A 14,181-nucleotide genomic window follows, 5' to 3' on the forward strand; every position below is an offset into this window, starting at 1 on the left:
AGAGAAACTAGAATCTGTAAGGGATAAAAAGAAAATAGAAACTGTCACTTGCTTCAAGTATTATGCAAGCAGATAGTGAACAGAAAAGCTGTAAATGGCAGGCCATATGCCAATCTAACCAACATAAGGTCACAGTAGAGTCACACAGCAAATAATGAAAGAGTATTCAGGGCCAAAATGTGACAAAGAAAAGTCTTAATTAATAGATTAGAAAAGTCACTATAAACAATTTTAAGTCATGAAAGGCAGAAAAATAAAATTCAGATGTGCAAGTCCTGTTTTGATTTTCAGGATTATCACAGGAAAAACAAGAAGAATGCACCATTCACTAAAAAACAAACTAAAAATAACTAAAACAAAAATGAGAAAGAAGAATAGAAAGGAAATAGAAACTGTTACTGAGAAAGAAAACATGTAACCTATATTATATATGTTTGTTTTATATTTTGTATACATAGATCCTGTAAAACAAAATCTGGGTTTAATATAATTATACAGAAAAATGGTAAAGAGAATTATTTAGGCAGAAATAAAGAAAACAACCTATCGAACAGAAAACACTGAAGGGTAACTCAAGACTACACAATAAGGTATGATAGAGATAACTACATATGTAAAGGTAAAGGTCATTAGTATTGATTGCACTTTTCTTTGAAACTTTTTAGTCCCATAAGACATGCAAAACAGACACTAATCATGTTAAGAAGCATACAAGTCATAAAAATTAATTTGTTATAGTAATGACAAGGGGATAGGAAAGGACTTATAGAGAAACAAAGCTGTTATACACCATGGAAACTAAGTTGGTTTCATTTAATCTAGACTTGTAATTTATAAGACATTTGCTTTATTCACTGATGTATCTTACTAAGTAGATTTAAAATAATAAAAAGGAAAGAGAATTCAAATAATACACTAGAAAATAATGATTTTAAAGAAGACAGTGGGTTAATATTTTGAGAAGTATTAGGAACTAAGTTAAACTAAAATAAATTGTGTGAAGATTCCCAACCCTTTCCAGAAAGAAGCAGAGAGGAAAACGATGACCACAGTGGATAGACAACCTCTAAGCCAACATCATACTAAACAGAGAAAAACTGAAAGTATTTCCTATAGGAACAAGACAAGGATGTCCACCCTCACTTCTATTTACGTTTAATCAGAAAACAGAAGGAAATTAAAGGGAAACAAGCAAGTAAAGAAGTCAAATTATCTCGTTTCCTAACATTATCCCACACTTAAAAGACCCAAAACACTCCACAGTAAGACTTCTATAGCTAATGAACAAATTTATCAAATCAGCAGGATACAAGATCAACGTACACAAATCAACTGCTTTCCTATATTCTAATACTTAACTTAATAAAGGTGAAAAAAAAAGAAAAGGTAAAAACACTGTTCCATTCACAATTACCTCAAAAAAATGAATAAATAAATAAAAAAGGGAAGGTGAAGGTGCTCCACAAGGAAAACTAGAACACTAAAGATGTCTAAGACAATGGAAAAAATCTCCCATGTTCCTGGATAGGCAGAATGGCAGAAAACAGCCAAATGGCCACACTACCTTGAGTGTTATACAGATCTAACATAATTTCTATTAAAATACCAACGACATTCTTTACAGAACTAGAGAAAAACAGTTTTAAAATTCATTTGGAAGAGTAAGACTTAGACATTTGACCCAGCTATTGCCCTTCTCGGATTATTCCCTGAAGACCTTAAAAGAGCGTACTACACGGATACTGCCACATCGATGTTCATAGCAGCACAATTCACAATAGCTAGACTGTGGAACCAACCCCAATGCCCCTCAATAGATGAATGGATTAAAAAAATGTGGCATCTATACACAATGGAGTACTACACAGCACTAAGAAATGACAAAATCATGGAATCTGCAGGGAAATGGATGGCATTAGAGCAGATTATGCTAAGTGAAGCTAGCCAATCCCTAAAAAACAAATGCCAAATGTCTTCTTTGATATAATGAGAGCAATTAAGAACAGAGCAGGGAGGAAGAGCAGGAGGAAAAGATTAACATTAAACAGAGTCATGAGGTGGGAGGGAAAGGGAAAGAAAAGGGAAACTGCATGGAAATGGAAGGAGACCCTCATTGTTATACAAAATTACATATAAGAGGTTGTGAGGGGAATGGGAAAAAAATAAGGAGAGAAATGAATTACAGTAGATGGGGTAGAGAGAGAAGATGGGAGGGGAGGGGGGATAGTAGAGGATAGGAAAGGTAGCAGAATACAACAGTTACTATTATGGCATTATGTAAAAATGTGGATGTGTAACCGATGTGATTCTGCAATCTTTGTAATGTTTTGAATAACCAATAAAAAAAAAAAAAAGAATAAGACTTAGAATAGCCAAAGCAATCCTAAGCAAGAGTAATGCTGGAGACATCAAACCACCACAACTCAAATTATACTAAAGAGCTGCAGTAACAATAACAGCATGGTACTATCATCAAAACAGACCCAAAAGCCAATGAAACAGACAATGAGACAAAGATACAGTCAAATAATACTTGATAAATATGCCAAAAATGTATGTTAGGGAAGACAGACTATTTTAAAAAGCACTACTGTGGAAACAGGATATCCAATACATAGGGTGAAACTTGATCATTCACCATGCACAAGTCAATGCAAAGTGGATCAAAGACCTACAACTTAGATCAGAACTTTTACAACTGCTAGTGGAAAAAATAGTATCAACTTCCTTGAGAAGACTCCTAAAGCACAAAAAATAAAACCAAGAATCAGAAAGTAGGCTGGCATATATCAAAAAGTTGTGTACAGCAAAGGAAACAAGAACAGAAACAGAGAGCTTGCAGAATGGAAGGATATCTTTGCCTCCCACTCCTCAGTTACAGAATTACTACTCAGAATATATGAAGAATTCAAAAGACTTAACACCAATAAAACCAAACAATCCAATCAACAAATGGACAATGAACTATAGAGATGCTTCTCAAAAGAAGAAATACAAATGGCCAATACATAAAAAAATGTTCAAAGTCCACAGTAATCAGGGAAATGCAAATCAAAACTACACTGAGATTTCTTCTCACTCCAATCAAAATGGCAATTACCAAGAATATGAATAACAGTAAGTGTAGGTGACAATGTGAAGGAAAACATACATAATAAATTGTTGATAGGACTGCAAATAAGAGCAACCACTCTGGAAAGTGATGTGGAAATTCCTCAAAAAAACTAGGAATGGAGCCCAACTATCCCATTCCTGGGTATTTATCCGAAAGAAGTAAGATTAACATACTAAAGGGATACAACCATATCAAGGTTTATAATAATGCAGTTCAAGACAGCCAAGTTATGGAATCAGTCCAGACGTCCATCAACATATGAGTAGATAAAATATGATATATGTACACAAGGGAGTTTTAATCAGTCATAAAGATAGACGAAATTATAACATTCACCAGTAAATGGATAATACTGGAAATCATCATGCTAAATAAAATAAGCAACCATAAAGTCAAGGGTCAAATGATTTCTCTCATTTACAGAAGCTAGACCAAATAAGAAAAAAAAAAAAACCAAAAAAAAACCAAACTTAAGTATCTTTGGGATGGAGGAGGAGGAAATCCCATAAAAATAGATATCAATGGAATAAAGAAAGGAGACTGAGGGGCAGGAGAGATAGGAAATGGGAGAAACTGTGAAATAAAACTGACTAAAGTAAACTATGAATCCAAATATAAACATATACAAAATAATAAAATTCATTGGTGTTTGTGTGTGTGTATGTATGTCATTCATGTGTATGTGTGTATATATATATATATGCACACATACATACATGTGTATGTATATAAATTCACGTGTGTATATACATACATCGTATGTCTGTGTATATATGTATTTATATATATAAATTCATGTATGTACATAAATACACCCCAGTGAATTTCACTTATTTGTGTAGCTACAAAGCCACTACTTATAAAAACTATGTATATAAATATATAAAGAAAGAAAGATCAAGATTGGAGGAATGGGTGGGAGGGAGAAAAGGCAAAAGTACTTAGCATTAAGTTAGAGCAAATTATGTTTTATGCTTACATAACTATATCAAAATGATCCCCCAAATTATATACAACTATAAAGCAATAGGGAAAAAAAGAGGAATAAAGAGAAAAGAAGCATTCTGACAAAATTTTTAGACTGGCTAAAATTTTAATCAGTTTTGTAAAATTTATCTTAGGGCACTCTCTGTACTTTCTTGTACAAGAAAACCCAGTTTTCATCCAGAACCCTAAGTTAGCAAGAAAAGAATTTCTACTCTCAACATTGACCAATTTTTTCATCTACCATCCACTTTCCTACTTAAGTGTATATCCCACTTGTTTGGGCTGTATTTCAATAAGAGGTTATTTCTACATGAGATTTTCATTTTCAAAACTTAATTTAATTAATTCAAAACTTAATTTAATTTTCAAGGTGATTATAGTTACATGTTCAAAGAAATCACAAAGCACCTCAGGTTCTGCATACCAATTTTGTTTAAATAAGAATATTTGAAAGACAAAACAAGACAAAGCACACATGAACAGAAGTTCTGAAACTGATGTTACCCTTTAGTCAATTAATTTTTGGATATCAAGTTTAAATAAGAAAACAAGACTTGGTACTTCCAAAAGATGGAATACAATAGATTGCAACATAATAATCAACAATCATAGCTGTGATAAACATTACCCTCTGGCAGCAAAATGGAGGAATAAGACACTGAACATATTTGCCTATCTTAGCTTCTGTGAAGAGAAAAGAAAGAAAAATGCTTGTGAAATATTTTATCCAGATTTATTCATGGCCTATCAAAACAGACTATGGTTAGACTTCACACATGCAAATGTTAAGATAAAAGTATTTTTATAAATTTCTGGATTACAGTGTCCTTAGGTATTTAATAGAACCAGTGTTAAGTAAGTATCCTTGAGCAGGACATTTAAAAAACAACTTAAAAAAAAAAAGTTTGTTCTATGTATTTATATGGCTCAAAAAATTCACAATAAACTAACAGAATAAGGTCACAACATATGGATGAAGTTGTGAAATTAGTGAAAATTTATTAAGAAAAAAAAACACCACTTAGGTAATTAATACTATACTGTAAAAGCACAGGAAAGGAAGCATGAAGAAGAAATGACCTCAATATTTGCTAGGTAAATCTGGTAAACAATCAACCAGCAATTCTAAAAATAAAAAATATATTTCAGAAATTAAAACAGTCATTTAAATAAGAAAACATACATCTTGAAATTTAGAATAGAAAAAAAATTTTATAAAACACTTTAATATATAAATTATACGTATATGATAATATAAATATATAATATAAAAATATAAATCTTTATTCATAAAAATATAACATAAGAAATGTGAAAGAAGAAAAAATTAGAATAATAATTCTTAAAAGATACAAAGTCTGAAAAAAGGGGTTAATGGCCACATATTTTCTAAAATTTATAAAAACTGAACTCATATATGTGAGAAATGCTTTAAATCCCTAGGAGGTTAAATAAAAGGTCAAATCTATAAGGAGAAACTGCATAGCTTCAAACAAAGAGATCTTAATAACCATCTAGAGAAAAAAACAGATTACAGTACTTTTAGAGTTGACTTCAAAAAGGAGTCAAATTAGACTTTTTTTTAATGTATTTGAGGGTAAACAAGAAAAACTACTACAAGAATAAAGATTTTATTTATAAATAAAAAGAAAATAATTAACAATTTATTTTAATAAAGGAAAACAACCAATAGTAAAAAGAGCTGTTGTAGGAAAGGTGAGATGATGAGTAAAATAAGCCAAAGAGATACGAAAAAACCAGACAAATAATAAGTAAAATTCTGTTTTTAAACAGAAAAAAGCATGCTCCCAAAATTTTACACCTCAGGAGGACTGAATAGTAACAGTCTAACATTGCTCAAAAAAATAATAAGTTACTCTTAAAATGTTAAGAAAAGTGTACTTGGACTTGCTGAATTAAAAGCAACAGATAATGGAAAGAGAAACGAATTAGAAACAAAGAAAAAAACGAAGTATTAGAAATTACGTTCATAATGAAAATGAAAGAAAACCACTATTAATTCACATCAAATGAAAACTGAGTGATTCCTCAGTTAAAAGATTTTAAAAAAAGAACAGTTATATATTAGTTACAAAAATAAACACCTAAATTCTAAGTACAAAGCACAATAACTTAGGAGGAAAAAAAAAAAAAAAAAAACCTACATCCAGAATCCAAGAGAAACTAAAAGGAACAGAAATGAGGGACATAAGAGAGACTGGTATTTATGTGTTTCATAAAATCATCAAATTAATTACAGTAAGTATATAAAAGGGTATATATACTATATATAAATATACTGCATATACTCAGGTCTTTATATACTACATATATATCATACACGTGTAAATGCCTGAGAACTTCTAACAGTTTATGAAATATGAATCATGTCTCAAGTTGTTCAACTGTACAATTAACCTTAATGAAAAGAATTTGGCCTCATTAATTAATAATATAAAGCATATTTGATTAAATTATAGCTTCTAAATTAGCAGTATGACTATTATCATTGATCAAAATCTGAAGTCTTCTCACTAGTTTGAGCATAACTTGTATCTCACTTTATTAATCAATTCTGAATATACCTCAATTCAACTGCAAATATAAAGCAAAAATTAAAAAATGATTCATATAGGAAAATATATAAGTGTTGTTAGAATAAATTTGGGATACAATAGTGAAAAGCAAGAATTAAAGCTAAGAACAATGCAGATGAAACTTCAAAGCATAAAACTGACCAAGAAGGCTTTGTAGATATTTATATATGTAATTAAATGCTAAAAAATTGTAAGAAAACTTATAATTTAAGATACTGGGTCCTTTAGTTATTAGTGGAAATATAATACTTATAGAAAAGCATGCTTCTTAATGTAATCATATTTGAAACTTTCAGTTCTCACAATGAAATGTATATTTAAGAATTTGATTACTATGTTTTATAATTAATGAAAAGGCTACATATTTGTGACTTCAAACATCACATAATTTTTATTTAATTTCAAAACATAACTGGAAATATACTAAAATATTACCAATGGAGACATAAGTGATTTCCTTCTTTTCTCATAAATATAAATCAGTATATTATGTATTCCATAACAGTCTGTTTTTAAAAATCCAAGGCAAAATGATACTACATATATAGTGGAAATTATACAGATATATAAATATATTGAATATTTTATAGCTGAACTATCTTCTCAAAACGCTACTTTTGCTATCTAGATCATCTGTCTAAAGGCCAACCTATACACAAAGCCAAATATTAATTCTTTTTACTCTGGTCATCTGATCAGCATGACAATAATTACAGTAGGAATTCCATATTAAATTATATACTACATAATATATTTAATTATATTATATTGCATTCCCTATACTACATATGGAAGATTACTTTTTAATGTCCTCTTTCCAAATATTTTGCTTCTCTCCTGAAGGAAATTTTTAATATAATGAGCATTTAGAACATCTATATGATCTAAGATAATATCTTGTATTGAAGGATAAAGTGAGTGGTCTGTCATACACCTCAAGTAAAAAAAAAAATGGCAAATTTCATGAGTGCCCTAATTTTGGCGGGGAACTGAATCCAGAGACCCTTTACCTTAAGCCACAACTCCTAGTATTTTAAGAAAGTATCTAAGTTGCTAATGCTGGACTTGAACTTGCAATCCTCCTGTCTCAGCATTCTGAGTTCATAGGAATGCATCATCATGCCAGGGCATTTCTTGAAGACCCTTTTAGTTCTTTTAAGCTATGACTATAAAAAAATTCAACATAGTACTTGTTTTTTGCTATATATAACTAAAAAGTGATAGCTTTAAATATTTACATTTAGAGAACAATGAAAAAGTAGTACAACTCCTAAATGATCATATCAAGTTATCATCCTCTTAACATAAAAAGTGGTAGTAATGACAGCTATTATACTTCTGGGTAACTAACAGATAAATTAAAATCTCTGATTGTGAAAAAAACACTGTATAAGAGCATACAAGGACAAAAGATTTTACTTTTCTTTATCACAATATTAACATAAATCACCAACTACATTACCTCTTCCTCAGCGGACAGGATCCGTTTATTACTGCTGACAGGAAAGCCACTGCCAAATTCTCTGGAATGAATGTCTGCTCCATATTCAACTGTCACATCTTCCTCAATGCTGCTCACCAACCTCCAGAATTCCTTCTCCACAACTTCTGTTGGCACCATCTATGATATCAGGTGAAAATATGAGTATAGCCCACTATATTTTATTACCTTGTCTTCATGAAAACTAAGATTACCAGACACTACTCCATATCATCCCAGTCCCAGTCACATACATGTACAGGCATGTTGAAGTAGTCAGCCTTGAAGGAATCAGCCATCTCACCAAAACTCTGCAAAGTGTACTCCTGGGTAGCCTGTTCAAAACCAAAAGCTTCAGGGGGCCGTTTACACTCCTGAAATAAAAACGTATTTTAGCAAAACAAAAGCAACAGGTGAAGAAGTACTAGGAATAAAGCTAAAGAAGTTTCTTTAGGTTGTTCAATATCTTACTCTATGACTTCAAGTTTTCCTATGTTTCCAGGTAGGATAATTTCTTCAGTATCTACCAAACCGAATGTTTCTGTCTTTGCTGCCATCATTTAAGCCATATAATTATTGTCCTTTTTCTCTGGTTGTTCCCATCTTATGGCTACTTTACTCAAGCATTCTTGAGATACATAATTAAAAGGTACTCAGAAAAGGATACAAATTATCATATACTTTTAGTTTCCCTTAATTCAGGAAGACAAATGACAGAAATTAAAAAGCACTAAAATTAAAACATCTATGATGGACAAGACTTACTGCCAAGATGCATTTTGGGCATCTCCACACCCCTCTAGGAATCTCAGGAAGGGGTGGCAATAGGCAGAAGATGTGGTAATTATCTTCACAGCCATCACAGAGAAGCAGTTTATCATCTTCATCCCCCCGAGAGCATATTCGGCAAACATATGAATCAATCTAACAGGAAAAATAAAAATATAAGGTACTTGCTCCAGGATTCGAAATTCCAGATTGTGAAATCATTCGTTCTTTTGTTGTTGTTTAATTTAGTTGTCATCGTTGTGGATGGACCTTTATTTTATTTATTTACTTATTTATTTATATGTGGTGCTGAAACTCAAACCCAGGGCCTCACATGTCAGGCAAGTGCTCTACCAATAAGTCACACTCCCAGGCCCAGATCATTCATTCTTAACATCAACTACCATACCATGTTTTGCTCTTGAGTTCACTTTCTGGTAAAAAATACAACAGGACATGAATAATTAACTAAGCAATATAACACATTAATAAATGAATGAACCATATTTAATGTCTTTGGGGGCAGTAACATTGAGGACCTTTTATTAAAGTTTCAGAAATGCAAACCAAAATCATAAGATATGAACTAGCATGATCATTTACAGAATTACAAATTGTTGAAAATATTTGGTATAGATAGCAAATTAAAAAAAAAAAGATCAAAAGACTGAATAACCAACTATGCCTATTCTTTTAGTAAGTGTTAGTTTAGTAAATAATCATTTTTACTCTAAAAATGTCTGGTTTAAACAATGATTCATATTCTTTTAGTAAGTGTTAGTTTAGTAAATAATCATTTTTACTCTAAAAATGTCTGGTTTAAACAATGATTCAGAGACCCAAATGGTAAGTCACAAGAATAAACATTAAGGACAGACTAAAGAACCTGAATTCTTAAGGTACTATTGAAAAACTCTAGTGCCAAGGCCTAAGAAAGAAAACATGTAAATAAATTTTTATTAGGGTAGATTCACAATAAAAAATTATCTACATGTTACTTAAAGGCAAACATTTGAAAGCTTAATATTCATAGTGAAATTATTCTAAGTAGTCAAGAACTAGAGGGTGGGGTTGTGGATCAGCAGCAGAATGCTCACCAGGCACGTGTGAGACCCTGGATTGGATCCTCAGCACTACATAAATAAAAATAAATAAAACAAAGGTATTGTGTCCAACTACAGCTAAAAATAAATATTAAAAAAAAACTGAAATCTACCAAAAATTCACTGAACAATAAAATAGATACAGTTATGGTACACTCAGAAAAATGAGAAATTATATCCCATCTGATTCAAATGTATAATATGTCAAGGTCGTTGTACTGTCATGTGTAATTATTTAAAACAAATTTAAAAATTTTAAAAAATAATAAAATAAAAAAATAGTTGTGTAAAAGTCAGAGATGAGAAAACAAAGCACAAGAAATCATTAAGCAATATAACTTTTTAATTATAACAACATGAAAGAGAATATACTGTACAATACTGAAAGAGCAAACAAAACTAATCTACTTACTTTTATGTATCCAAGTTATACTTTAGTAAAAAAATAAATAGAAATATAACTATACTAGGACTGAGAGAAACATAATCATTCCCAAATTTGGATAAGATCTAACTATGACAATCTATAAGAAACCCAGGACAAACGAGGACATGATAGTGGTATTAAAGATAATCTCTAAGTTATCAGATAAAGATTATTTGGAGAAATATGAAGAGTATGTAATGTGATATAAAACATATGTTCAAAGATAAGCCTTCCCTAACATAAATACTTTCAAAGGAGAAGGCATAAGCAATCAAAATAGTGAAATTAGCTGAAGAGAAAGATGGACAATAAAAAAAAAGAAATTTAAAAAAACAGACTGTAGAAGATTATATAAATCTTTCAAGTAAGAGGAAAAAGAAAGGTAAAATAAAGAGAATAAATTGCACCTGTTCAAAGCACATAAGTAAATCAAAATTACAAAAGAACTACTACATAAAAATTGACAGACTCTCTGAAAGTCCTAAAGCATTTACCGGAAACAACTGTTCTTTCACATAATTTATATGTGACAAAATTATCTTCTATAAAATTTAACTATGAAAATTCAGATTTGTTTTTAAGGAGTTGAAAAGAGAATACAATTTGGTGAAAAATCCTAATCTAAAAATTAAGAGGAATTTTGCTCTTGCCTCTAAATACCTTAAAATTTTCTTCCTTTTTCTAGCCATAATCTTCTTATACAAAGGGGAAAGGGCTAAATAGCAAAGGGAAGTAAGATGTCATAAAATATAATAATAATTGAATCTTATTTAAATAGTTTAAAACTGCTAAAAATAAAAGAAAAAAACAGGTAAATTCTTACAAATGGGGTAGTGTGGTGATTCTTCCTGAGTCGCATAGTCATCTTGGTGCAGGGTTCTATGCTGTGACTCAAGTCCTCTTTAGATAATGTTGATACTACCTTCCCATCCCCACTATGTTCTTCTTTCACCGTAAGAGTTGGGGGACACGACATAACCCCTTCTTTACCTGTGAAGTCAGAAATAACTCTGAAAACATCCTTTTCTGGCATCAGGATTTATAAACCATTCCTCTCATGGTATTTTAGTAGTCTTTCACACTGACTTAGCCAGTTAAGGTTTACCTTTCTTCCGTAGAGTTTTATCCTTAGCCACAAGCCCCAAGCCCATCATCTTGGGGCCTGCCCCATATATTTGTAGTTTCTTTAGCTCTGGATTTTTCTCAATGTCCTCTTCTGTGGGCTCTGGCTATTAAAAGAAAGTTCAAACAAAGATGAGAGCTTTATATGTGAAGACACAATACTTTGTAGGCAACATACAGACTTTCATATTTAGAAAACACCCCTATGTTATAAAAGAGATCACAAAGATTAAAAACTTCCAACAATTTTCATCCATTTGTGAATGTTTTGCCTGTGGGCAAGGTATAACCAGGTAAGAAAAAAATGAATAAAAATATTTCTAAGATAATTTTTATTTCTCATTTTTTCATATTATAAAAAAGATATTGAAATAACCATGTTGGCAACAAAACAGATGCTTAAATTTCATAAGTTACACCATATAGTAGAGAATCCAACATAAATAACCTTTCTACAATGATATAAAAGATACAAAGTTAAAAGAGGATTCCTTTTCTCTTTAAATGAAAATAATTAGAAATGAGTCTTCTCTCCAGTGTAACAAGAGACCTAGGAAAACGTAAATCCATAATTTGCCAAAATATGTATTTTTATGTGTGTATGCTTATATATCAATCATTTTCAGCATGTAACTATTTTTAGTGAACACTGAGAGATGTATTTTATTTATACTTTATCTATATTACACTTTCAATTAATCCTATTATATTTCTCCTTCCCATGTAACATTTCTTACATTATTTTCTATACATAAGTTTATATACACTTAAATCTATATAAATTTTCTCTCTATAAAAACACACATGGAAACACAAATAACATTCTTTTTCTCATATTAATTTGTGTAATTAAGTACTCTGTATGAAAATATCAATGTGTATTCATCGGTCCAGCTATATGTTGGTATTCTAGACACATCTTGGTATTCTAGAACTAATATAATCTATTCTTTCATTACACAACACTGAAGGTATTTCCAACTTTGGGGCATCATAAATAATAATGCTATTTATTCGATTAATTATATTTTTTTGTTTTCCCTATTTTGTAATGTTCTAAAGTTGAGAGAACTTATTGACTTTATTGTCAATAAGAAAACTGAAGGACATAAAGTCAACACACAAAAATTTTCTTGTTCCAATAATAAACTGGCTGAAAAACAAATGATAAAAGCAACAATCTCATGCAAAGATAACTGCCAAACCTGTTAAAGAGTTCATCTTTTCACACATAAATCAACCTATTGTAAATTATAACTACATCAATTTCTCCATCTAACCTACAAAACCATTATTTCTCCTGCTGAAAATCAACTTAGGGTCAGATACTTGAAAATTAAAAGCAGTCCCTATGCTCCAGAACCCCTACAATTATTCAAATTGGCTCTTTCTAAAATGTTTACAATTGTTACAACTCAGGCTATGGTTGGTCCTTGTGCTTTCTGCCTCCTGACTAACTGATGTTGGTACTTACCCCTGTAATCCTGTGTACTATGCTATGTCACTCATTTTGAGAAGTATAAAAAAAATCAAACTTTTTTTTTTAAAGTCATTGATCTCTCCATGTCATCAGTCACTTCTATAGATTAAGACTGGCAAATAATTCTTCTCAAACTACACCAAAGAATCATCAGAAGAAATCCCTCCAAACTCATTCTATGCAGCTAGCATTATTAGCCCATTACCAAAACCAGATAAGGACATTACAAAAAAAGAAAACTAGAAACCAAATTCCCTCATGAGTGCAAAAATTCTCAACAAGACACTAACAAGTTGAATACAACACATGGAAAACATCATTCACCATAATAATGTTGTTTTCATTCCAGGGATATAAGGATGCTTCAGCATGTAAAAATCAACAAATGTAATCCACCACATAAATAAAAATGAGAAATAAAAACCACATTATCAATTATCATGTCAACCAATGCAAAAAAGCATTTCATGAAATTCACTGGGCTTTCATAATAAAAGCCCTAAACAAATTAGGTACAGGAGAATCATCTCTTGATAAAGACACAACAAACTTACAGCTAAGATCAGAGTAAATGGAGAAAAACTGAAAGTACTTCTCTAAAATTAGGAATAAGACAAAATTCTCTCTTATGGCTCTTATTCAATGTAGTACTAGACATTTTAGCCAGATCAATTAGGTAATAGAATAAAATAAAAAGGTATACAATCAGGAAGGGATGAAAATATCCCTGTTTGGAGATATAATTTTCTATTTAGACAAAAATTCCATCATAAGATTATTACAAATGATTAACAAATTCAGGAAAATTGTAGGATATAAAGTCAACATATAAAAATTAGTAACTTTTCTTGTTCTAATAATAAATTTTCTGAGACTTATAAAAGCAAACACATTCATGATAGCCACACAAAGATAAAACTGCTAGGTATAAATTTAACCAAGAAAGTGAAAAACTTCTAAATTAAAACTGAAGGGAAAAAAAAAAAGCAATTAAAATGACACAAAAAAATGGGAAGAACTCCCATGTTCATGGGTTGGAAGTATTAACAGTCCACACTACAAATTCTAATTGAATGTCTACATTACCCAAAGCAATCTAAAG

At 30.7% G+C, this 14,181-nt stretch overlaps 1 protein-coding gene across 1 annotated transcript in view; it reads right to left on the minus strand.

Moving 5' to 3' along the window:
• LOC143639743 (lysine-specific demethylase 5D-like) overlaps positions 1 to 14,181 on the minus strand; it is a 38,158-nt gene that overhangs the window by 16,527 nt on the left and 7,450 nt on the right. The window contains exons 7-11 of the mRNA XM_077107783.1: positions 11,583 to 11,706; positions 11,301 to 11,467; positions 8,945 to 9,103; positions 8,434 to 8,553; positions 8,162 to 8,320 (exon numbers count right to left, since the gene is read on the minus strand). Of these exons, the coding sequence (XP_076963898.1) occupies positions 8,162 to 8,320; positions 8,434 to 8,553; positions 8,945 to 9,103; positions 11,301 to 11,467; positions 11,583 to 11,706 (729 nt within the window). The remainder of the gene's footprint in view (positions 1 to 8,161; positions 8,321 to 8,433; positions 8,554 to 8,944; positions 9,104 to 11,300; positions 11,468 to 11,582; positions 11,707 to 14,181) is intronic.

This window comes from Callospermophilus lateralis, chromosome Y (assembly GCF_048772815.1).
Source record: "Callospermophilus lateralis isolate mCalLat2 chromosome Y, mCalLat2.hap1, whole genome shotgun sequence".
Lineage (NCBI taxonomy): Eukaryota > Metazoa > Chordata > Mammalia > Rodentia > Sciuridae > Callospermophilus > Callospermophilus lateralis.